This window comes from Camelus ferus, chromosome 9 (assembly GCF_009834535.1).
Source record: "Camelus ferus isolate YT-003-E chromosome 9, BCGSAC_Cfer_1.0, whole genome shotgun sequence".
Taxonomy (NCBI): Eukaryota; Metazoa; Chordata; class Mammalia; order Artiodactyla; family Camelidae; genus Camelus; species Camelus ferus.
The window spans coordinates 77,034,912-77,061,142 of NC_045704.1; the positions used below are offsets into that span (position 1 = coordinate 77,034,912).

Below are 26,231 nucleotides of genomic sequence, written 5' to 3' on the forward strand. Positions count from 1 at the left end.
AGGAATCTTGAATTATGTTACTAACAGGGGAGTGGAGTGAGTCTCGAGAGAAGATGATGGTGTTCAAATACTAAAAAATGAACTTGTATATATGTATATTTTACATTCCTAACTTTATTTACTACAAAATCCCTTTTATAGGGGTGTTGCCTCCTATTGGGTTAGAATGTATTTCAAGTGCTGTAACACATATATTTGAAAGACAAGTGTTTAAAACTAGATAGCAGTTTATTTCTCTCTCATAGAAAGTTCATGATGACATGGCTCTGCTCCGTCAAGTTATCAGGGGACCTGGCTCTTTATCTTGTTGCTCTGTCATGCCCAAGGTATTGTTTTCATCCACAGGGACTAAGTTGGCTCACCTCACATCCGAATTCCAGCCCCTGGGAAGGAAGAAAGCAGAAGGGGAGGTCCCTTTTGCTCATAGCCCATTGACCAGAACTTGAGTACAAGGACACATCGAGCTCCAAGGAAGGCTGAGAAATGTTGTCTTTGCTGGGTGTCCATGTGCCCAGCAAAAGATTGAATTACAATAAAGAGAAAGGGAGGACACTTATCAGGGGAGAGTTAGCCTCTGCCACTCCTTTCTTTTAGAGAAGAGAAAATTATGGGGGAGGGTATAGCTCAAGTGGTAGAGCACATGCGTAGCATGCACAAGGTCCTGGGTTCAATCCCCAGCACCTTCTCTAAAAATAAATAAATAGACCTAATTGCCTACCCCTCCCCCCCAAAAAAAGAAAATTGATCCTCAGAAAAGTAGCGTAATTTGTTCAAGATCACGCGTCAGTTGAATGAAAGATACTTGAAAGACTGCCCCATAAAGAGGGAATAGACTTATGCTGGGCACATCAGAGGAGAGAACCAGAACCAGTGGGGAAATGGTAAAGAAGTCATGTTTCTATTCAATACAATAATAGAAAAAAATTGTCTCTAACGTTTAGAAGAGAACAGTAGTGAACAGTCTGCCTTGTCCGTTTGTCAGGAATGTTATCCTTCATTAGAAGGATGGGTGATCTAGATGATTCTTAAGGTCCTTTCTAACTCCAGGATTTCTATGATTAAGCTTTCAACTTTATTTCATAATACGGCTCTTCCTAAACCTCCCATTTTAGCCAAGACTCGTGAGCTTATGTTGGCCAGATGTGTGTGCATTCGTCTCCTTGGTACTCTCTCCTTTTCCCACCTCGTTACCATTACCATTCTTTCAGTTGATTAGAATTCCAAGCATTCCTTAAGAATGAGATCAAGTGTCTCATCACCTTTATGCCCATACCTATCCCAGCCTACACTCTACCCACTGCTTTCCTCCAACACTTACCTTCACTTACTGTGTCCTTAAATAATATAGGTTATTTGTTGAATGAATGAAATCCTTTCTCACTGTCCCCACTATGATTTCACCTCTTACTCAATTCCTGTAGTTCATGTTTCTACTGGTCATTTTACCCAAATTTGTTCTTTTAATTACCTATAGAAATTCACCACGCAGTGTAAAATTTACAGTAGTAAAAATAAATACAAGAAGAGGTAGGAAAAAGTGTTTAACTGGTCTTTTGGGGGGGGGGATGAGGGAGGGGGAGTGCCATGGATGATAATTCCTTAGCAAGGTTTTGAAAACAGTCTAGCTGGGGAAGGAAGAGGAGTGGTAGAAGGAACAGTGCACCCAGTGGCAAGAAACAGCAGCATGGTGTGTGCTGGGAGAGCCGTGAGTACAGCGGTGTGTTACTGCCGCTGCATAAAAAGCGGGAGAGGAAGCGGTCATTTCAAGGAGTCTGGACTCACTTTGCTACTGTAGGATCTGGGGAACCAAAAGCAGAGGAGTGACTTATGACTTATGGTAGGTTGGCTTAGGGCTGGAATTAAGAGAATTCTCATCTGATGACCTTAGTTTTCTCAGTAGCAACCAAAAAGGATGAAGTAAGGGATATGAGGATAATGGTAAAAGATCAGAAAAGTTTCTGTAAGGAATGGGAGAGGAAGCTGACCAAAGACAGGGCCCAGCTGAAATTTAGAACATGAATTTTAGTGATGGCACTGTGCACGTTCGTGTGCATCTTTTTCTCTAGAGAAAATCTAGAGAGGTGGCACGGTGCAGAGTGTAGTGTTACTGAAGATAGATAGGCATTGGGCAAAGAACTCTGAGTCTAGGGTGTTAGGTTATTTGCATGGTGTTAAAATAGCCAATATATTGTAGGTTTTGGAGTGTGTGTAGGGGGAGGACTAGAAATAGGTACTTCAGTGTGACATTAACTGGAAGAAGAAAAGTGAGACATAGCCAGGTATCTGTGCCTCAGGCTTGAAAGCAGAAGCATTACAGCCTGTAAGTGGCACTGAGGAGTTAGGAACATGCTAGCACTGCTTCCTGGGAAGATTGGGGTGGAGAATAAACATGACCTGCCCTACGGGGCTTCAGCACAAGCAGTGTGCCCATGACATGGCCCGGTTTCGGTGAGGCAGCAAGTGGAGTGTTAAGAGAAGTGGCTAAGAATGTAGGAGTTTGTCTACCCCTGGAACCAGGGTTCGGGTGGTATGGCAGAATGGGTTGGGAACAGGAGCAGCAACTGAAGAATGAATCAGGGTGAGGAAGAATAGAACAGTAGGAAAGAGCAGTCTGGGACTTAGGGGGAATAGGCGACCAAGGCTTACACTGTAGTCCTTTCCTGTGGATTACAGGGATAAAAGGGATACGTACATAGAACTGAATGACCTTAAGACTTCCAATATGGATATAAAATAACTTAGTGTCATATCCAGGGCCCAGGTAATACCAGACAGGTCCTCCAGCTGTTACTTCTCGGGATCCAAGAACGAGGTCATGTTAGGTCATGACTTTCACTTCCTGGGAACCCTTGCCTCCTTTTATGCGTCTCTGTCTCTCTCTGTCTCACACCCTCCACGTACAAATTTAATCTTCATCCTCACTAATCTTTTCACTCATTTCAGAGAACAAAATATTCTTCCTGTTCAATGCCAACCTGTTTTCCTGTATCTTTGATCCCACCTCCATTTAACTTGCATTTCTCTCTCTCTGCACAATCCTGATCCAAACTTCACGAAAGAATAGTCTACACTTGCTGTCTCTTAAGCATTCCTCCTTTTCCTTCAACCCCATACTCTGACTTCCACCCCATTACTCAACAGAAACTGTCCTTGCTAATATCATCAGCCATCTCTGATTGTATCTAGTCACTATTTCTCATTTGTGCCTTTGTGCTCTATTCAGCATTCTGTGAAAATTACCTGTTTTTTAAAACTTGACTGTCTTGGCTTCCATGAAACTTTTCCTCCTATTTCTCTGATTCCTTCACTGAATTCTCTAAGGGCACTTCTACCCACCCTCTTTTTTTTTTTTTTTTTAAATTAAACTTTATTTTTAGAGCAGTATTAGGTTCATAGCAAAATTGAATAAAAGTACAGAGAGTTCCCATGTACTCCCTGCCCACACACACTCAAGCACACACACACACAAACACATACACAGCCTCCCCTGCTGTTAACATCCCTACCAGAGTGGTACATTTGTTACAACTGATGAGCCTACATTGACACATCATTATCACCTAAAGCCTATGGTTTGCATTAGGGTTCACTCTTGGTGTTGTATATCCTATTGGCTTTGACAAATGTATAACTTGTATCCACCATTATAGTATCATACAAAATAGTTTCAGTGCCCTAAAAATCTGTGTGCAGCTTACTCATCCCCCCTTCCCCCTAACTCCAGGAAACCACTGTTCTTTTTACTGTCTCCATAGTTTTTGCCTTTTCCAGAATGTCGTATGGTTGGAATCACACAGTAGGTAGCCATATTCAGATTCAGTAGGCAGGCTTCTTTCACTAAGTAATTTACATTGAAGATTCTTCCATGTCTTCGTGGCTTGATAGCTCATTTCTTTTTATTTTAGCACTGAATAATATTCTGTTATCTGGATATACCACAGTTTACTTATCCATTCACCTACCATTTGCTGTGTGATTCCATGTATGGTACATAAAGTGGTCAAATTCATAGAGACAAAAAGTAAAATGATGATCGCTGGCAGGGAGGAAGGAGTGGAGAATTGTTGTTGAATGGGTACAGTCTCAGTTTTACAAAATGAAAAGGGTTCTTGGAGATTTGGTGCACAAAAATAGGAATGTACTTAAAACTACTGAGCTATACACTTAAAATGTTTAAAATAGTAAATTGTTATATTTTCCCACAATTTAAAAAAAATGAATAAATATTTTACCGTGCCCCCCCCCATTTTTATTAGTCCGAGCCAATTATTTACATGTTAGTATATTCAAGGAAAGTGAATTAGTATTAAAAGGAAAGTTTTCTCTTTTTTAAACTTTGTAATTTAGGGACATTTTGCCCTGAATTTTCTGCAGTAGCCTTGATGGGTCCATTCAGTCATTCTACCAACTAATATGATTTAATAAAATACAGACATACAGGTTTATTCTGTAATTAATTTTTATTTAACGTTTTAAGAAAGTCCCTCTTTCCACCCCTCCCCACTTGTATTTCTGTTTATCTAAACCATTATTTTTGCTTGTTACACCTCTTGAGATAGATCTTATGTGTTGGTCATCAACAAATGCCAGCAATTATTGATAAAATTCTTTCAAGTTTATCTTATATTAAATGTATTACCTTGTAGGTAAGTTTGTTCTGTGAAAATACTTATGATACTTACTTCCATCTTTTGCATGGGCTCTTTTCATCATCTCAAATGATGTATTCTTCATAATAATCACTGCTGTAAACATAAAATACAAATTTTTACCATCCGGAAGCCTGCAGTTTAGTGGGAGATACTGACACATATATTGTTAAATGCAGAGTGACAAAGGCAACCATGAATGTACAAATAAAATTGTGTGGCAGTTCAAAGGAGGAAAGGAGCTGTTAGCTCTGACTGAGAAAGTAGGGAAGAATTGGCATGCAAGAGGCGGCACGCAAGCTAAGCTTTGAAAGATTAGTAGGATTTAACTGGTAGCGAGGAAATGGGATGAAAATGTCAGACATTTTGACTCTAATAATGTTTTGACTTGTATATATTATTAAAAACTATTTTTAGAGTGGTACATCAACACTGAATCTTCATCAAGAAAGTATTTCTAGTGCAACTGTTTGAAAATAGACTGGCAATTCCTCAGAAGTTAAACAGAGTTATCATATGATCTGGCAGTTCCACTAATATATCCCAAGAGAAGTGAAAACATGTCAACATAAAAACTTATACAGTTGACCCTTGAATAACATGGAGGTTAGGAACACTGTCCCTCCCCGCAGTCATTTAGCCATGTATCTTAGTCCTCCTTATTCTGGTTATCCACAGTTCTGCTTACCCACATCTGAGGATTCAACCAGCCATGGATGGTGTAGTACTGTAGTGTTTACTATTGAAAAAAATCCCTGTATAAGTGGACCTGCACAGTTCAAACCCATGTTGTTCAACAGTCAACTGTACATGAATTTTCAAAGCATTATTTATAATAATCAAAAAGTCGAAACAACCCGAATGTCTGTCAACCATTAAATGGATAAATAAAATATGGAATATCCATACAATAGAATATTATTTGGCAATACAAAGAAAGAAGGTAGTGATATGTGCCACATCATGGGTGAAACTTTAAAACTTCATGCTAAGTGAAAGAAGCCAGTCACAAAATACCACATGTTGTATGATTTCATGTCTATGAAATGTCCAGAATAGGCAGAGTCTAAGGAGACAGGAGGTAGATTAGTGGTTGCCTAGGATGGGGAGGTTGGAGGGAAATGGGGAGTGACTAGTGATACTGTGAGGTTTCTTTTGGAGGTGATGGAAATGTTCTGCAATTGATTGTAGTGGCAGTTTCACACTCTAAATATACTAAAAACCATTGAATTGTACATTTTAACTGACTGAATTGTATAATATGTGAATTATATCTCAATAAGGCTATTTAAGAAAGCATTTTCTGACAAAACTCCATTAAGCCAATCTGATTAACTCCTTGGACAATTTTCTTTACCAAATAGTTTATTCAATTTCATTTAACAAATATCTGTTGATTGTCTACTATGTGTTCAGGCAATTGAACTATTTCTGTTGTTTTTCACTTCAGTTTTTATTTTATGAAATTATTTTCCTTGGTGTTTATTCTCTTCTCTGTATATTTTACAAGGACCCTGAGCTATAAAACAAGAGTAAAGACTATAATATCTATTTTCATTTGTATTAATCTGCCACTATCTGTCAGGTAGCTATTAATTTTACAAAGCCCAGATTTCCAGGGTCAGATTTTACGTATCTCATTTCTGTTTGGAATTCTTAATTTTTGTGACAAGAGCAATCTTTAGCATATGTTATTTTAGCCAGTGCATTATCTTAACCAATTTTATGTTTATTATTGCTACCAGTAATATTCATTATGAGTTAGATAAAATACTTGTAGAATTTTTTCTTTCTTGGCTAATCCAACAGAAAATTTTGAGCATTGCCTTCCTGCTCTGTATTATGGTTTAGGGTTCAAAGATATTCAGGGTCAAAATGTCCTGCTTTGATAGGAGGAAAACAGACCTGACAAGCAGGAACACAGAGCTGTCAAAGTGCACAGCACTGAGAACCTGGTGGCTAGGTAGTAGCGCGGAACAGAGAATGTTTGGGGCCTAGAGTTAAGGACGAGACCGCACTGGGGGTCAAATTTTGGCAGGCCTTAGATGCCATTCTGTGAAGACCAGATTTTATTCTGTAGGCAACATGACCTTGAATCTCCCCTTTTTACCCCTGATTCTAAGATTAATTCAAGATTACTACAGAGCATTTGGAAAATACATAAAATTACAAAGAAGAAAATGTCACCTATCAGAGATAATCACTGTTAACATTTTTATGTAGACCGTTTCAGTTTCTTCCAATTCACTGTTTACACAGTTGAAGCCAAATTACATATACAATTTTTTATCCTGCTTTTTAAAAAACTGATCATTATAATATAAGCATTTTCCACATTATTAAACATTTTAGCATGTTATATTAATAGTTCCATACATAATATTCTTTCATGAATGGACTGTAAATTAAGTAATAGTTCTTTTTGGCTCTTTCTGTTTTTTCCAATGTATTTTTTCTCTTGCCAATACTGAGCTCTTTCCTGTGAACATTTGAATGTGAGGTGCAAGCAGGGTCTGTGATGATGTCTGGTAGGCAGCTGAGAGTTCATGTGTAAAACTGAGCACGGTAGTTAGGATTTCTTTCATATCTAGATTTTAAAATAATCCACATGGACGAGATAATTAAAGCTAAAGACAACATTCAGAACAAAACACAAGGACCAAAGTATAGAATTTTGGTAGACAGAGACATAATTAGGAAAAAATGAGACCAAAACATTGGAGAGGAATGTGGCATCACAGAAGCTAAAGGAGAAACAAGCTGAGGAGAGTGTGGAGAGATGGCATGGTGAGAGAGCTGCTCTGTTTATTTGACAATCAGTAAGTCTTTGGTGGACTTTTTAATTTTTATTATTGAGGCATAATTGACCTATAACATCATATTAGTTTTAGATGTACAACATAATGATTCGATATTTGTTTATGTTGCAAAATGATCACCACAGTAAGTTTAGTTAATATCTGTCACCATACATAGTTACAGTGGTCCAGTGGTGAACCTCAGAGAGTAGCTTCATTGGAGTCATAGGAGCAGAAATCAGGTTTCAAGGGGTTACGGGGTGAGCAGGTGGTGAAGCAGCAGAAGCACTGAGTGTGGTTGTTCTTTTGGGAAGTTTGTTAATGAAGAGGAGGAAAGTGGAATTAGGTAAAAGGGGGAAAACAGGAACAATTTTATTTTATGTTTCTGTTTTTAGGACAGGGAGTTGAACGTGGTTATAGGTTGGGGCAAAGAAATAGTGTAAGAGAAAATAGGGATACAAATATTAAAAACAAACCCATGACTGAAAGTCTCTTTTGTCTTAAAAAAAAATTTTTTTTTCTGTCCTCAAACCTGTTTATTGGTTTCATTAGAAATTTTTAGGTTTTTCCTAATCGAATGCTATTTCCAAGCTGTGGCTTAAAAACTAGCTTACACCCAGGACTTATTTTATCTTAATGAAATGAGGAACTACCCATAGCCTTGATTTTGAACTTCACATGTTTGCTTCATTTCATTGTAGTGAGTCATCACTAATATAGCATGACTCATTTAGTGATGTTTTCTTTCTAGTTAATATTTTATATATTTCCTTGTTCATAAACTGAAGCTACATTTCAATGGCAATTTCTGGGAATTCTCTAATGCTGGTGTCTAAACCTGAAGTTATTAACATTTTATCTTCTATTGTTGCCTTTTTAGGCCAATTCAGAATCTCTTAAGGTATTTTATAAAGTATTACCTCCGGGTACCATCTGGACATGAAGATCTCCCCATTTTGGTCATTCCTTATGGTTAATGAATGATTTCCAGAAAGCTCAAATGAGTATCTTACTTGGCTTGTCCTATGGTCATCACTGTTTACTCTGTGTACAAGACAGAAACAGTTTTAGACCTAACAGCCCCAGGAAGGTAGTTAGAAAAGATTGTCCATAGTCCTTGCAAAAGAAGGTAATTGTTTCCAAAATTTTGCTTGTAGGCTAAATCAGTAAAGAACATTTTATTGACAACCATAAATTTCCTTCATAATTTCTGTCAATGCGTTCCTATTAATAGAAAAATAAACAACCATTGTTAGTAACACAGATAATATGCATTTGTAATTATGTGCAGTTGAGAACTATAAATTCTCTCATTATATGAATAAAATGTAAGCCTTTCTGAAGCAACCAGGAACTCAGTAATAACTGTAATATTAGCACCAGCTGTTTCCAGTTGAGAAACTGTAAATTAGTACCAGCTGACAGTAGGTCAGGACACTGCTAAGGTAACCCTTATAAAACTAGCATACAGAATAATTGAGAAGCTATGTTAAATATTTATTGCAATTTCTCTAACTCGACCAACTTTGTTCCCACTGGGGTTTCCTTCCATGTGAGGAATGATATCAGACATGTCAAGTAATGCAATGGGATACATAAACATGAAATTTACACTGACTGTGATCAGAGACAGCAGGAGATACCTCAGCAGGTCTGTGTCACTCAGGAAACATCCCAACATGTTATTCTCTGTACAATCCTTTTATATATAGCCCCTTTGTAGTCTCATCTTGTTGTTGGTGTACAGATCTGTTGAAATTTAAATCATATGTAAATATATATATCTATTCTCCAGACCTCTGTTCAAAGTAGAGCTAGCCAGACTGTGTTGCGGTGCCTTTGATTTTAATTTACTTCACTAGCATGAATGTTTCCTCATTATCACATCATTATGATTATTTTAAGGATAACCAAGACAGCCAGAGTAGAGCCTTCACAGTAAAAGTTTAATATTGTTTCGTGCTATTTTGTCACATTCCAGCTGTGTCACTGGCTCATTTCACTCTGGATCTCAGTGTAAACAGTCTGCAGCCTTCTCCTTATCTGTAACTTCAAATAGGTCCCTGATGGCCTATCCGTGTTCTTTAGAATTCACTATTTAATATCACTATACCCAAAAACCTCCTCTGATTCTATAGAATTCCCTTTCAATAACTATACTTGTGAAAATACCAAAGGAGTACTTTTTTAACATGCAACACAACTTCATCAGAGTCCTATTTCTCTTACTCTCAGTATCTTTCATTGGCAGGGCAGCTCTAGATGTGCGTACAGAATGTCCCAGGAGTTTATAGGAGCAAGAGAATAATTTTACCCAGGGCCTCGGGAAATGTATCATAAAAAAAGCTTTTGAGTGAAGTCTTGAGTCATAACACTTTGTAGTTTCCACAGTATATATATTTAATTTTCAAATTACCCTTTAAAGCAAGAAGAAGCCCCTTCTGTCCAGGACCAACCCCAGCTATTGTGTGGACCCCACCCCCTCTGACGTTCTCAGCAATGGGTCCCCTCTGGCACCATCATTCAGACCCTCTCAAATCTTTGACTTTTCTCTTTACTGGTTCTCTCCCATAGCACTCAAGAATGTTAAAATGGGGGAGAGGGTATAACTCAGTGGTAGAGTGCCTGCCTTGCAAGCACAAGGCCCTGGGTTCAATCTCCAGTACCTCCATTAAAAAATAAATAAATAAACCTGATTACCTTCCCCCCTAAAAAAAAATGTTAAAATGAAATCCTCTACCCCATATCCCCATCTGGCTGCCACCCTGATTTTTTCCACTTTATTACTAAAATATTTGAAATCAGTTCTCTTTGTTCCGTTTCTGCTTCCCATAGTAATCTGCCTTCTACCCCCACCTTTCCACTGAAACTGCATTTGTCAGTGTTATCAATGACTTCGTTGTTGGTTTTTTTGAATCTTTATCTTACCTGACCTCTCTGTCACATTTGATATTGTTGAAAAATTAGATCCATAAAGTTGGACTTTTCAATTATAACACTAATTGTTATCCTTCTTAGAAATTTTTCCCTCAGTTTTGGTGGTAACATGATCTCCTTTGTTCCTCTCTGTTGACACTTTAGTCTCCTTGGCCTGCCCTCCTCTTCTCCTGTGTCTCCTGTATCAGTGTTGCCTAGGGATCCAAACTCTAGTACCGTGGCACGTGGAACCATTCTGGTTCCCCAATGTGGAAGCTCTCTGAAAAAGGACCAGAAAGCTATCCTTTTGGGTTTTTGTGAAGCCTTCTTTACATAGTTGTGATTGTCTAAATCATTGGTCAATAGCTGTTGATACAACCCTGAAGCTTCTCTACCCTCCACAGAAATCAGAGGGTGGGACTGAAAGTCCCAGTCCTCTAATCACATGGTTGGTTCTTCCGGCTACCAACCCTCACCCTAGGGCAGGATCCAGAGTCGCTTCAATTACATAACAAAAGACACCTTTTCTCAATGTCAACAATTAGGAAATTCCAACAGTTTTGGGAGCTGTGAGCCAGGAACTGTGGATGAAGAGAAATATATATGAGAAATACATTTTGGTCTCCTGAATCAGCAAATATGTATTTCTGATAAGTTACAGTATCACAGAGACCTCAGGCTCCTCAACCTCAAAATGTCCAAAACTGGATTGTCATTGTCCTCACTGTCTTAACACTACCAACAGAATGAATGAATGTGTGATTGAGTGAATAAACGAATGAAAAAAATCTCGTGTTCAGTTTTTCCCACTGAATGATAGTACCGTCCACCCAATTACTCAAGCCAAAAATACCTCTGAGGTATAAGAGATTCATTGATCCTTAGTGTTATAATTGAAAAGCCCAACTTTATGGATCTAATTTATCCTTAGAGCCTCAAAATGTTTGTTTTTGCCTCAGTTCCCAAAGGTTCATTTTCTCAGCAATCTATGTCTTTTATGAAATAGAAATCTCCATTAATGTTGAAGAAATTTCTCTACTTATAAATGTAACCATTATTTCTCTCTGGAGGGCAAATGTAAGTGCCCTTAAAACTACTTATATCCTTGATAATAACAATATCTAACATTTATTATGGAGATCCGTTATCAGCCAGGCATTGTTCCAAACATTGAGTGTAATAATTCACTTGGTTTCCCAAAATTCCCATGAGGTGTAGGTACCGTTACCATACCTGTTCCACAGAGGAGGAAACAGAAATGCAGTTTAAGGACTGTCTGTGGTGACAGCTGGCAAGTAGCAGACACAGGATTTGAATGAAGCGGACTGGCTCTTAACGTCCATGCAGTAATGCTGTCTGGAAAAACAGCTTGCATTCCTCATAGCAGTTTTTTATCACTGTTTTTAACAAGTTAAAAATACTTTGAGTTACCAAGATATGGCATAATTTTAAGTATGTGCCTAGAGTATATACATGTACAAGTTATTCTTAGAATATTAAGTAGTGCAGTTTGCTGGTACAGTAACTAGTCATAAAAAAATGGGTCCATAATTTTCATTTTATTTTGTATTATTTTTATTTTTTAAGATTTTTTCCTTTGACTTTTTTGAAACATAAACAATGGCCATAGCAACATTTATCTTCTGTTAAGTCCTCTGCTTAGATATTTCACAATCAGCAACTTACCATTTATCTTATAAATATTTGGCTTTCTGTAGTATCAACACAAATCATCTTCTGTTGCTTTGTTTCTTAAAAGTGGTTAAGCAACCATATAAGACTCATAGGAAATTAATGAGTCACATCACGGAAAGCATTTACTAATGTGGCTTTTGTCTCAGTTGCCAAGTAGTCTGAGTTTGTTTCCATGGTAACCCATCAGTATAACAAACTGCCATGAAATAACTTGGCCACTTTTTTTGTTTGTTTGTGTAATTTGGACAGCTTTCTGACAGCTCTGTGTGTGTGTGTGTGCGCGCATTAAAGATTACCACACAAAAAAAATCTGAGTAATCGCCTTAGGCACACAAATTTTTTTTATTTAGAGAAATTGTTTCAAACTCCAGGACTATTATTTTAATAGTACAAAATCTAAAAGATTATTTAAATTAACGTATCTGTTTATACTTGAGTTTTTATTAAGAAAGGGCATAGTCAGCAATATTTTAGGCTTATAAATTTTAAAAATTCACTTACAGTATTGGTTCATTTGAAATACATGTAATCATAGGAGAATCTGCCAGAATAAGGAAAGGATAAAGGAAATTAGGACCACATCCTGGGGGAAGGGAATGATGGAGAAAGCCAACTCAGCCAGCTCTTGCAGCCCCTTCCCTGGGTGGCAGCCCTCTAGGATAGGGACTGGTGGGCGCTGAGGGATTCAGGGGACCAAAGCAGACCAGGTCATACAGGACACCAGGCCTCACCTGAGGGCTGAATTGGGGAAAGATTCCTAGAGGGGGTGATGACTAATCTAAATGAGTTAGAATTAAACTGGTGAATGTTGTAGTTGAAAAGGAGGTAAATAGTGTGCGAGGGAAAGAAAATGTCATAAAGACATACATATGAGAAACAGTGTGAAGTAAATGTGAAATGACAATCAGTATGAGACAAAAAGGCTCAAGAGATGAGACTGAAGATAGGCAGGGGCCTAATCATGAAGATGCCATGTTAAGGAGGTTGGACCTAATCTGAGACACGGGGAAGCAGTGAAGGATTTTAAACAGAGGAATGACGTTACCAAACTTGCATTTTAGAAGGAGCTCTCTGGTAGCAATGAGGAAGGTAGACCTGAGTGGGGACCATTTAGGAAGCTGTTGCCATATTTCAGGGAAGAGTTATTAAGGGACTGAATTAGGGTAGTGGGGCTAGACACAGGAAAGGGGTTGATTTAGGAATAGTTGTAAAGTAATGTAGGCAGGAGTGGTAGCTGGGATTATTCACTTGTGGCCCATGCATGACATTTATGCTCTCAGTCAACAAATTTATTGAGTGTTTACTGTAGTTGGCAGTGTATTGTCCCTTTAGCACATTCAGAGGCAGAGGGCGAGGGAGCCTAGTTGATAAAGTCCATAAAGGCCAGCTTCCTGGGCCACAGAGAAGGGTAGTGGATCTGGAATGACAAACAGAGTATCAAGCCCAGTAGTTCTGATTTCCATGAGCACTTTTTAGTTTCCTGTATGTTCTTTTTTTTTTTTTTATCAGCATCCTATGTCTCTATGGTAGATGTACTTTGTCTCTCTCTGAGAATCTGTTCTTCCTCCAGCATAGACTTTGTTTTGTTCAAGTTGCTTTTTTGCTATTCACTGTTCTCTATATTTCATATTAAGAGACTTTCCTTACGTGTGTGCTCGCATGTAACTGTGAAGCACTAAAAGTTGGCTAGAAGCTTTGTGCATGTGGAGGGTGCTCATTGAGTCAGGTTATTACTGTAGACTGTTTTGTTGGGAACCCTCAACATCCATCTCATTTTCTTTGGGGTAGTTGGATTCCCCAGGGAATATTCTTTCCACATCTTTAAGAAAAAATATGTACATACACCTGGCCCCAGCATTCTGGGGAGCCAGGTGAAGGGAAGAAGGTTGGAGGTGTCAGCATTCAGTAAGTCATCTCTCATCCCCCTCCCCCTGATATGGTCAGGCTTTCACCCCATTTTCAATACCTGCCCTCAAGTCAGGTATTTCAGAGATCCCTTTGTTTTTTTACCTTGTCAGGAGAATGATCTCAGTCTTCTGCAGGAGTCAGAGAAAGGATCTGAGGCTCTGTTTCTAAAACAGTTTCCAAAATAAATAAATGAATAAAAATAAAAGAGTTTTCAATGAATCCTTCTGCCTTTTGTCCTTCCTTTATTCTACTTTAAGATCAATTTTAGATCCCTGCTCTTGGCTTTCACTATTTGCAGCTCAAGGTTCAGCTTTCTTTGATCTGCTTAATCAGTTCTCACTTGTCTGTCCTTGGCCACTTATTTTGTCTCCCGTCTGGGTCTCTTTGTCCTTGTGACATGGTCACTTAAAAATTTCTTTTGTTTTAATTTAGAATATTTTGGGGAGGGAACAGAGGCTAATACAGGCAGCCAATCTCTCATCCTTAATCAGAAGTTTTATGTAATTTTATCAGAAAAGTAAAATAATAGGTTTTTTTTAAAAAATATTGTTTCTGATTCTTGATCATATGTCATTGGTCTCAGTGACAGAAACAACCCAGTGCCTTGAAGCTCAGCAGTCTCTGGAAGGGTCTGGAGTCCAGTCATTGATATGTCTGCATCCCTTTTTTGGGAAACTCCAGAGTCCATGGCTAATGCCTTGATCAAGTCTCGAGGCCAAGAGATGTTGAGAGAGAAGCAACAATGAAAAAAAAAAATCTGGTTTTATTTTTCTTGCTTGTTATTCTCTTGATTTTTCACTAATTTTTAAAAAACTCACTTTATTTATTTTTTTTCCTTCCAGTTTTATTGAAATATAATTAACATATAGCACTGTATACTTTTTTGGGGGTAGGGTAGTTAGTTCTATTTAATTTATTTTTTAAATGGAGGTACTGGGGATTGAACCCAGGACCTTACACTTGCTAGGCAAGCACTCTACCACTGAGCTATCCCTCCCCTCCCCTTTTCATTTAATTTTGAGTGTATAGGTTAGCTGCTGCTCATCTTATTGGGGATGCCTCAGGTTGCCTGACAAATACTTTCTGATCCATGCTTTGCCAAACTTTTATTCTGCCTGTTTTGTGACCATACGGATAAACTGCACCCCTGCTGGATTTCAGTATGCATATACACATAGTCACATATACATTCTCTTCATATCATAATTCTTTAAATCACCTAGAGTTTCCTAATGAGAAAAAAAGCTAAAGTTATGACAATTAAACCTATGATAAAATACACATCCTCCTCTCCATTTGTGTATCTGCTTGTATGTATATAAGTAAACATACATGCACACACCACACACAAACACATACTTGGTTTTTAAATTATATTTGTTTTTGCACTTCTTGTTATTGGATTTCTGTGCATTGATGGAGAAATCCATAAAACCAAACTGACTGGTCCCAGTGCAAACTTGTTTTATTCACTGAGGCAGCTGCAAGTTGACTCTCTGTCACATTCACCATCCTCAGCCTTGATGGTCACATTCACCATCCCATTAGCCGCTGTCTTCCTGCAGCAGTAACCTCACCTATTACACTTTCCTGAGAAAATGAAAACCGTTTAACCTGGGCTCTCTTGCCTTTCCCTTTTGCTTTCTCCAGCTTTGTCTTTATTTTTGCGCACTGTCTTTCTTTTCTTCCTATGTTAGAGGAATAATTATCCTTCCTTTCTAAGAGGATAGTAGAGGGAACAGCACATACAAAGGCCTGGAAACTTGAAAGAGCAGAGTTGTTGGAAAAAACAGACAAGTGGGCTTTTGAGTCAAATGAGCCCAGTTTGAGTGCTAGCTGTGCTGCTTCCTACCTGAATATCCTTGAGTTAACGTCTCTCCTTGTGCCTCATGTTCCTGACCTGTAAAGGGAGGAGGATGCCTCCTGGGGTGGTTGTGAGATTCAATAGCATGTGATACGCTGTCCATAGACGGTAGATGCTGTTGCTCTCATGGCTGGAATAGGTGTGAGACTGTGCAGTAGTTCATTTCAGAATAAGTGTTTGTTTATATTTCTGTCTCTTACACTAACTGTAAACTATAAGCCCTATACAGTTAGAAAACTGTCATTTTCATCTTCATATTTTAATCACCTACCACATACTCATCACACCTACTATAAACAAATGTGTATTGTGTGCTGAATGAATGAAGCATCAGTTTATATTGATTAAATCGGTAAGTAAATTCACTTTTTTTTTTCATTTTCCTATGGATAATTAAAACCTTCTAAAGATTTCAGATCACATTGTTAGGAATTTGTTCTCTTCATGTTTCACTGTTTCTAAATATTGGCTTTTAATATATCATGTTTATATTATAGACTTGAGTGAAAGAGTGTGTGCTTTCTAACATGTCATCAATAATAGTTAATTAACTGGTTTTGGGTTTTTTTTTTTCCCCTTCAGGGAGGTGGTGCAAGCAAACTGTGTTCACTGGAGGAAGAAGTTCTCATTTATGTGCAAAATGAGTGCAAGTGCCACCACAGGCATCCTGGACCCTTGTATCTACAGAGTATCTGTGAGGAAGGTATAAAAATAGCCTATTACTTCTCTGCTTTCAGAAACCAGAATTAGTTCCATAGTCACTGATGCGCTTTATTTAGCTCTGCTTTATTGTTAGAACTGGTACATGTAATTTCACTTCACACTTGCAGCAATAATTTAAATTAGTATGACAAGAGGGAGAATCCAAAGTTATAAATTAAAATATTATTGAAAAACCTTCATCACATTATCACTATACATATAGGTATTAATATTATTTTATTAGTTTGGGGGCTAAATATGTTTATATCATGTCATTCACTAAATTCCTCTTCTTTGTTACGCACTGGTTTTAGGGACTTTACGTATTTTGTGTCTAATAACAAATCTGAAAATGGGTGTTATTTTTTCCATTTTCAGGGAAACCAAGGCTCAGAGAGGTTGTTACGTGCCCAAATTCACTTACCTAATAAATGGCAAAGTAGGAACTTAAGCACAAGTGTTTCTGATTCTAAGTCCATGTTTTCTTTGTTATATATTTCCTTTCCACATAGTAATTTGAAGCTTATTACCAATCATCTACAAAAATTGCAGTCACAAATCGGTTCAACTTAATACATATATAAGTAAGTGATCCCACCTTTTTTGGGTGAAAAAGAGAAATCCATTAGGAATCCACTACTGGTGAATTAAAGTGTTGACTTTAAAATGTAAACTTTATGTTTTAAATTTTATATACTTTTTTTTTAAATTACCAAAGTAACACATATACAAGTTCAAAAAATAAATAGAGAAGTATTCAGGATGAAAACAGGAATCCCTTGCCTTGTTCTTTTCCACTCTGGTTTTGTACCCTTCTGTATTGGATAAAAGGTTGTACTTAAGGATTTCTTATTTTGCTTTTTGAATCAACTGATATGGACACTATGATGTATGTATGTGACTACACACTAATTTCCCTTATATTGCTTAAATTATTCAGTTCAAACATAACATAAGCACATACATACATTTTATAGGTTTTAAGCCTCTAATGAAAATAGACCTCTAAAATAGTCATTTGTAGCAGCAATAATTGAATGGAGCCTTCCTTAAAGGAAGGGTGATGCTGTGAAATTGTATATGGCATCATACTGACCTGGGTTTGAATCCCAGATATGCCAGTTATTAACTGTGAAACCTTAGGCAATCCTTCTGACTTTTAAAAAATCAGTTTCCTTATCCAAATAAAGGTATAATAATTTCCCCATGGAGTTACTAGGATTAGTTGAGATACATCCTACTTTCTTCCCTTTCTGCCTTAATTCCTGCTGAGGCTCTGAATTTGAAACTTTTTCTAAATGGAGTTTTAGTCTTAGTCATGATGTTTGAAAGATGATCTGTCAGTCTTTGAATTTTAAGAAAAAGAAAATAAAACCAATTTATAGTAAAGCATAACTCAGAATTCATTTTTTTAATTTTTTCTTTTTTTGCTACGTAGGATAGGGCTTGTTCATCTGAAGTAAACCAGTTCCTCAGACTACATAAGTTTGGTGTATTAGTTAAGGCATATACGGCAAGTAACTGAATCAGAGACCCAAATATACAATGACTTAAACAAAATAGAGGTTTATGTCCCTCTTGGGTAAAAGCCAAGGGGTCCCCTCAGGGCTTGGAGAGCAGATCTGCCATCTCCACTGTATGGTGCCCATCTTTAGATCCAAGGAAGTCGCTCCAGCCTCGTTCTCTCTCCACGTGTGAGAAAGGAGACAAAGCCTCATGAGAACAAATGCATTCCTTTTTAGGGCAACCCAAAAGTGGTGCTCATGGTTTTTGTTCATGTCCCACTGGTTAGAACTTGGTTACATGACCACACCAAACTGGGAGAAAAGCTGTGAATGTAGTCTCTAGCTGAGGGGCTATCAGATTCCACTAAAGAAGGAGAGAATGGATATTGATGAACCGCTAGCATTCTCTTACCATGCTTAGTAAATGAAAGTATTTACTGAACTTACCCTACCTTACCCTATCATATAAAAGTAAGATCCCATGAAGAAAAATTAGTAAAACTCAATTTTATAAACATTTTCTGCATTACAAAGAATACCTTTAAAAAGTCAGGAATTCGGGGAAATATCTGCAAATAATGTCAGAGGACAAATATTTTTGGTATAGAAAGAATTCCTTCAAATAAATCAGTAAGAAAAAGATTAACAACTTTTGAAAAAAAAAAGTAGACAATATACATTTCACAAAAAGGAAAATACAAATAGCTTTTAAACATATAAAAAGTTAGTCTCACTCATGTATATTAAAACTACAAATAAGATACTATTTTACCTGTAAATTTGACAAAGGTTCAGAAGTTTGATAATGTACTCTGTTGCTTAGGACACAGGGAAGGCTGACTGCAAGTGTGTGAGTGCCTGCAATGTGCCAGGTACTTTCTAAGGCACTGAAAAGACAGTGGTGGCCTGGGATGAGTTCCTGCCCTCAGGGACTCTACTTTCTAGTTGCAGTTAGGGGAGGAGTGGCAGGAAAGATGGTAAGCATGTAACCAAGTAAGATTCTTTTAGATAGTGAGAAGTGTTATGTATCAAATACAATGAGGTAACAGAGAATAACTTAGGGAAAAGACATCATTCTAGAAAATTGAGAGAGGGGTTAGTGAAGACTGCTCTGAAAGATAACATTTGAAGGGGGGGGCACCTATGTAAAATGAGTGAAATAGGAAAAAGCTGTTCTAAAGGAGTAAGATGTTACATTAGTCAGAACTCCAGAGAATCAGGAGATATATATACATATATGTATATATATGATTTATTATAAGGAACTGACTTCAAATTTATGGAAGCTGAGAAGTCCCACAGTTTGCCCTGGTAATGTAGTTCCAGTTGGAGTCCAAAGGCCTGAGAAACAGGAGCACTGGTGGTATACGTCCTAGTCTGAGGGCAGGAGAAGACCATGTCCCAGCTCAAACAGGCAGAGATAGTTCAACTTCCACTGTTTCTGTCATTCATGTCCCTAACAGGCTGGGGGATCCCCACCCACAATGGGGAGGGCAATCTGCTTTACTCAGTCAGCTGATTCCCGTGTTAATCTCATCCAGAAATACCCTCACAGACACCCCGAGAAATCATGTTTAACCAAATATTTAGACACCCTGTGACCCAGTCAAATTGACACAAAATTAACTGTCCCAGACCTGAAGATGAAAAGGTCCTTTGTTAGTTTTCTAGAGCTGCTGTAAAGAAGTGCCATACGCTGGGCGGCTTAAAACAACAGAAATTTATTGTTGTACAGTTCTGGAGTTCAGAAGACCAAAATCAAGGTGTCGGCAGGCCCATGTTCCCTCTAAAGGCACTAGGGAAGATGCTGTCCCTTGCCTTTCTCCTAGTTTCCTAGCCTGAGGCCTTTCTTGACTTGTAGATGCATCACTCTGGTTACATGGCTATCTTTTCCGTGTCTTTATGTCATCTCCCCTCTGTGCTTGTCTACCTATGTTTTCATTTCCTGTATTTTATAAGGACAGTGGTCACATTGAATAGGACTTCATTTTAACTTGATTACCTTTGTAAAGACCCTGTTTCCAAGTAGGGTCATATTCTGAGGTACTGTGGGTTAAGTTTTCAACATATCTTTTGGGGGAGCACAATTCAATCCATAACAGGCTGTAAGATTATAATAAACCTGGGTGTTTATGCTTCTGAAATTAATAGACTAGCTTGCTACAGGCTACCCTTCCTTCTGAAAACAACCAGAAAAGCTAGATAAAATATTAAAAATAGCTGCTTGAAGGCATCAGAAGCTGCCAAGGCAGTAAGGATTTAAGAGGCTTACAATAATAGACAAGGGAAGCGTAAAGAGATGACCCTGACATTTGGCAATGTTTTTGCCCTCAAAGCATTTACTAATTTATAGGCAGTAGCTAAGGAGCTGAGCCAAAAGCAGTGATGGAGAAGCTAAGAAGCTGAGCTGAGATTCTGGCAATTTTACAGGACTAAGGGAACAAGAATAAATTCCAGAGGGGATGGTATAGCTCATCGGTAGAACGCGGCCTTAGCATGTACAAGTTCCTGGGTTCAATCCTCAACACCTCCATTTATAAACAAACAAACAAAAACAGTGGAGTCCAGGGCCCACCAACAGTAGGAGCCTTGGTAAATACCTCAAGCTTTTTGGGAACACACTAAGAGTTTCAGCCTAGAAGGAGGAGGATAGTGGCTATCAGTTGACCCTTACTAAGACTGAAACTCAGCTTCTAATCAGCTCAATTGCTGCTTGGATGAAGACGGTGTATCCTGACTGTACTTCTTGCCAGAAGCAAATGTGTATCTTCTCTTGAGGAGAATAACATTATTCTGAGCCTGAAATTATTTCTTCAAATCATCGTGCACAAAAGTTACCAAGCATACTGAGTGATATGACTACATGACCAAAACCAAAAGGAAAAATAGATCATAAAAACAAAAGATACAGATTTGGAGAAGGTCTAAGACAAACTTGTTATAAAAATTATAATGATTGAACATTATGGGAAATTATAGAACTAGAAACTTTTTAAAAAATCAAATTGAATTCCAGAACTGAAAAATACATTAACTAAGATTTAAAGCTAAGTAAATTAAACTAAATGTCACCAGATATGTTTAACAGCAGATTTGTCACAACTGAAGAAAGCTTTGGAAAATAGGGCAAAAGAAAATATCCAGGCTAAATCATAGAGAGAAAAAGAGTCGAATATACAGAACAGAGTGTAAGACTTGGGAAACAGTATAAAGATCTGAGATATAGATATATAGATAAATAGAGATAGATAGATAGATAGATAGATAGATAGATAGATAGATAGATAGATAGATAGATATACACATAGATATATATAAATAATTTGAGCCCTGGAAGGAAAAGTGAGAGATTGTGGCTGAGAATCTTCTAAAACTGATGAAAGACATTAAGCCACAAATTCAAAAATACCATGACCCTCATGCAAGATAAACAACAAATCTGGCATGCTTAAATATAGAAGACCAGCTTGACTGGAACATGGAAAATAGGGAGAGGGAAAGTTCTTGGTGATGATGTTGGAGACACTGAGTCAGGTAGGGCCTTATGGGAATTTAGATTTTATTCCAGTTATATTTGGAATCATTTTGAGGATTTTAATAAGGAGAGACCTGATCTTCTAAGATCACTTTTGCTGCTATGTAAAGGATGAATTGCAGAGACCACTTAGGTGCTTGAGATAATTCAGATGTGGAATGCTTATGTTTTGGCATGGAGTTATAACAGAGGTAGTATGATTCAGGATGTATTTTGGAAGTAGACCTCCCGCTAATGGATTGGATATGGTGAATGAGGGGAAAAGAGAAAGTAATTGAGAATAACTCTTAGACTTTTTGCCTGAGCTTATGGGTAGATGATCGTGCTATTTATTAAAATAACAAAGACTCTAAGTGGAGCAATTTCAGGGGCATTGTAAACAGAGATCAGTGGGCCTATTTTAGCCATGTTAAATTTGAGGTGTCCCTGAGACGTCAAGTAAGTATTTAAAATACTAGTTTGGAACTCGGGGAGAAGTTCAGACTAGAGATAAAGATTTGAGAGTCATCAGCACACAATTTTTATTTAAAGCCATAGACCTGAATGGAATAAGCCAGGGAGAAAGTGTAGATAGAGGAGACAAGAGACCCTAGACCAAATCCTAGATCACTCTAACACTTAGAGGTAGAATAAAATTACTTAGCAAGTACAAGGAAGGAGCAAGAATTCATTTACATCACTTCTGTATACTTTCAGCCAGATCTTACTGCACTGCCATAGTACAAAAAGAAAGTGGAAAAATGTAGTCAATTACTTTATTTTGGGTAGCTAATGCCCAACTGAAAATAGAGGATTCTATTACCGTGGAAAAGGGGAGAATGGATAGTTAGGGTACAACTAGCATTCTTTCCACAGAGGTCAAATAAAGGAGTAGGTCCTGCAAAGGAGAGTGAGGAGCAGCCAGTGAGGTAGGAGTAAAACTAGGTGATTATGGCACCACAGAAGTCTAGAGAAAAGAAGATATAAGAAAGGCAGAGCCGCCAAGCCTGTCAGATGCTGTTGTGAAATTAAATAAGACAGAGCCTTTGGCTTTAATAAATGATGGAGATTATTGGTAATCTTAAGAGCTGTCGCAGAGGGAAAATGAGGGCAGAAGCCCAATTAGAGTAGATTGAATAGAGAGTGGGATACAGCAGATTTAGGGGAGTCTTTTGAAGAGTTTGGCTGTAGAGGGGAGCAAAGAGAAGAAGTAGCTACAAGAGGGTAGAATCATCTGGAGAAAGTTTTGTCTTTGCGTTGTTTAATTAAAGGCGCTATTAAGGCTATAACAATGACCTAGTAAAGGAAAATGTGGTAATTCGTAATGGAGTAGATTTGGCGGCATGGCCCCAGCCTGACCAGTGGGGCCGGGAAGGGGAGGGGTAGCAAATATTCATGAACAATAAAGTTTACCTTAGAGTACTTCTCAACTTATTTAAATTCACCACGTTAAAAATAGAAATGGTAGATTATGCATTGTCGTATTTAGTTTATGAAAGAAAGACAAGAGACAACTCCATTCAGCAAACACATTTTTAAAAGTGGATGAGGAGAGGAGAGTTTGACCCTGATTTTAATGGCAAACACATATACGGAGCATGTATACTATGTGCTAGACAATGTTCTAAGTGTTTAACACTTAATTCTCACATCTGTGTGGTTTCCTAAATCCAGAGATTTGGCAAATTAATGTAAAGTTATGTATTTTAAAGTAAAATGTTAAGACATCTGTATATTATTATTATTTTTTACTTTTGCCAGTCTTGTCCATATGAGATAAGAGTTAGATAAGAGAGCTTCTGCTGTACTACCATGGAATGCCATGTGGGAAAAAGTAACGTACAGAACAGTGTTTATAATGTGCTATCATTTGAGTAAAAGGGGGAAATTATATATCCATATAGCGTCTTTCGGGTAATTCCTAAAAATTGGTAACAGTGGTTGTCTCTGGAGTAGGAGTTTCAACTCTTGCTGAAATCTTTGTCCAGTGTATTAACATGCTTAACTAAATAAGTGTTTAACCTTTCTTTGGTGATTCAGGTTCTTGCAGTGTGTCCAGGACACTTGGCAATTTCACCTTCCACAAATAGATTAAATATCAGCTCATCTTCCCACCATTTGTCTCCTTTAGATTTAAGTTAAATTCTAAATTAAAATTCTGGTCATGTGTTGGAGTCAGGGGACATACAAATAGTTGTATTTAAGATCATCATAATTTTAGTCTGTACTTGCCAGTGTGTAAATGTCTACTTCAGAATTATTTGCAATGTTTAATTTTAAGTCTTTAGTCATATGATATCCTCATAGTGTTTTCTATCTTTGACAGGAATTAAAAGGTGGAAAAGCTTATGCAAAGGTAAGTAAGTGTTCTTTAACTCTTTTGAAATTTGTAACATCACTCATTGCTATTTATAAGCTTAAAAATTAAATGGTTTGCTTTTCTAATTGCTGTTCAAACTTGGCTGTTTTTAAATAAAGCAACTCGGAGATTGAATAGTTGGATCCAACAATAAATTATAGGCATGTTCTTTCTAAGTGCTGATTATGGGATGATGTTCTTAAGTTTCAGCTTCCTTACCAGAAGATGATTTCTGGTTTGCATTAAACAATAGCAACTGCTAATTCAGTCTCCCCTGTGAAGTATTCTCAGTCCTACCCAACGCCCAGTGGAATAGGACCCCCTTTGTGCTCTCTCAGTGCTCTGTATATACATGGCCACTACCGTCCTTTATACTTTTACTAGCTATATGGAATGACTAATGAATGTCCTCACTTTTTTGCTAGATAGAAGGAATTAATAATTAATGCTACTACCAGAAACCCACATACCCTCTTTTATTTCCAGTCTCTTTGATGGTATCTCCATCAATCCTAGTCATCTAAGCCAAGAACCAGGACACTAGCTTCAGCCATCAAATCCACCTAACTCCCTGAAACTAGTTGATTGCAGTGTCAATTAGTATGCTCTTTGCTCCAAGTAACAAAACACCCTCCTCACCCAGAGATTTTTTTAATCTCACAAAACACGTAGGTATGAGATAGAGCTGTAGATGTGAAATAGAGCTGCTCCAGGATTTGTCAGTCCACTGGCTGAAGGACATCATCAAGAACCCAGGTTACTTTTCTTTTTTTATTCTCATATTCTTTATGCGATGGCTTTGACCTTGGCTAGCTCCCTTTGTGGTCACCGGATGACTGGCTGCTAAAGTTTTAGTCAGCACATTCACGTATAACAAAATCCTGCTGCATCTCCATCTATGACTTGCTTTGAGTGAGAAAACTTTTCCTAGATGGCCCTCAGAGGATTTCCCCATACCTTTTATTGTCCACATTGGATCATATGCCTACTCCTAAACCAGTCATGGGCATCAGGAGTGGATTGCCATGGTCAGCTTAGACTCATCACAATTTAACAATCAGCGAGAGGTTGGGTTACTTTCTTTGTGCACAGGGATGAGCTAAGAGTGGACCCTTGAATAAAATCAGGACTTGCTAGCAAGGAATATGAGGGTGTTGAATGGTGGTTAGGCAAAAAAAAAGCAGGCTGTACTGTGATTGACAAATCTTCTTGATTTCTCCCTTTTTTTTCTTTATAAAGTTCTTTTTTATTATTGAAGTACAGTTGTTTTACAATATTGTGTTAATTTCTGGTGTACAGCATAGTGATTCAGTAATACATATATATACATTACAAGGTATTGAATACAGTTACCTGTGCTATACAGTAGGACCTTGTTGTTTATCTATTTTATATATATAATAGTTAATATCTACAAATCCCAAACTCCCAATTTATCCCTCCCCACCCCCTTTCCCCTCTGGTAGCTGTAAGTTTGTTTTCTGTGTCTGTGAGCCTGTCTCTATTTTGTAAAGTTCATGTAAGTTTGTGTCTTTTTTTTTAGATTCCACATATAAGTTATATCATATGGTATTTTTCTTTCTCTTTCTGATTTACTTCACTTAGTATGATGATCTCCAAGTCCATCTACACCCTACAAATGGCATTGTTTTATTCTTTTTATGGCTGAGTAATATTCCAGTGTGTGTGTGTGTGTGTGTGCACACACACACACACCACAACTTCTTTATCTAGTCATCTGTTGTTGGACATTTAGGTTGCTTCCATGTCTTGGCTGTTGTAAATAGTGATGCTATGAACAGTGGATGATAAGCCAGAGGGCTGTTTTTTATTCAATAAATGTGTTAACTGCCTCCCATGTGCCAGGCATTGTTCCTGGCACTTTTCTAAATATTGGAGACACAACAGTGAACAAAACAGACAAAACTCCCTGCCTTTGGGGAGCTTAAATTCTAAAGGAGGATTGGGGGAGGGGACAGGCAATAAACAAAGTAAATACGAAATGTTTATATATATGATGTGCTGACAACTACTGAGGAGAAACATAAAGCAGATAAAGGACAGACGGTGACAACTGCAGGGGAGGGAAGGGAGGAGGCAGGTGTGTTTTAGAGTGATCAGGGGAGGCCCCTTTAGAGAGATGACATTCAAACATAGACCCGGATGGTGTGAGGAAGGAAGCTGTAAGAAGATCTAAGAGAGGCTGTGTCAAGCTAAAGGCTTTGAGGTGGTCTTTGCATTTTCATGGAAAAGGACCTGTGGCTGCAAGAGTAAATAAGGAGAAGAGCAGGGGGAATGAAGTTGACGAGGGGCCGTGCATG

At 37.8% G+C, this 26,231-nt stretch overlaps 1 protein-coding gene across 2 annotated transcripts in view; it reads left to right on the forward strand.

The window, feature by feature from the left end:
- Positions 1–26,231, forward strand: part of FAM102B (family with sequence similarity 102 member B) — a 74,759-nt gene that overhangs the window by 6,530 nt on the left and 41,998 nt on the right. For both annotated transcript variants that reach the window (XM_032487237.1, XM_032487236.1), the window contains exons 2-3: positions 16,413–16,533; positions 23,878–23,907. In XM_032487237.1, the coding sequence (XP_032343128.1) occupies positions 16,413–16,533; positions 23,878–23,907 (151 nt within the window). The remainder of the gene's footprint in view (positions 1–16,412; positions 16,534–23,877; positions 23,908–26,231) is intronic.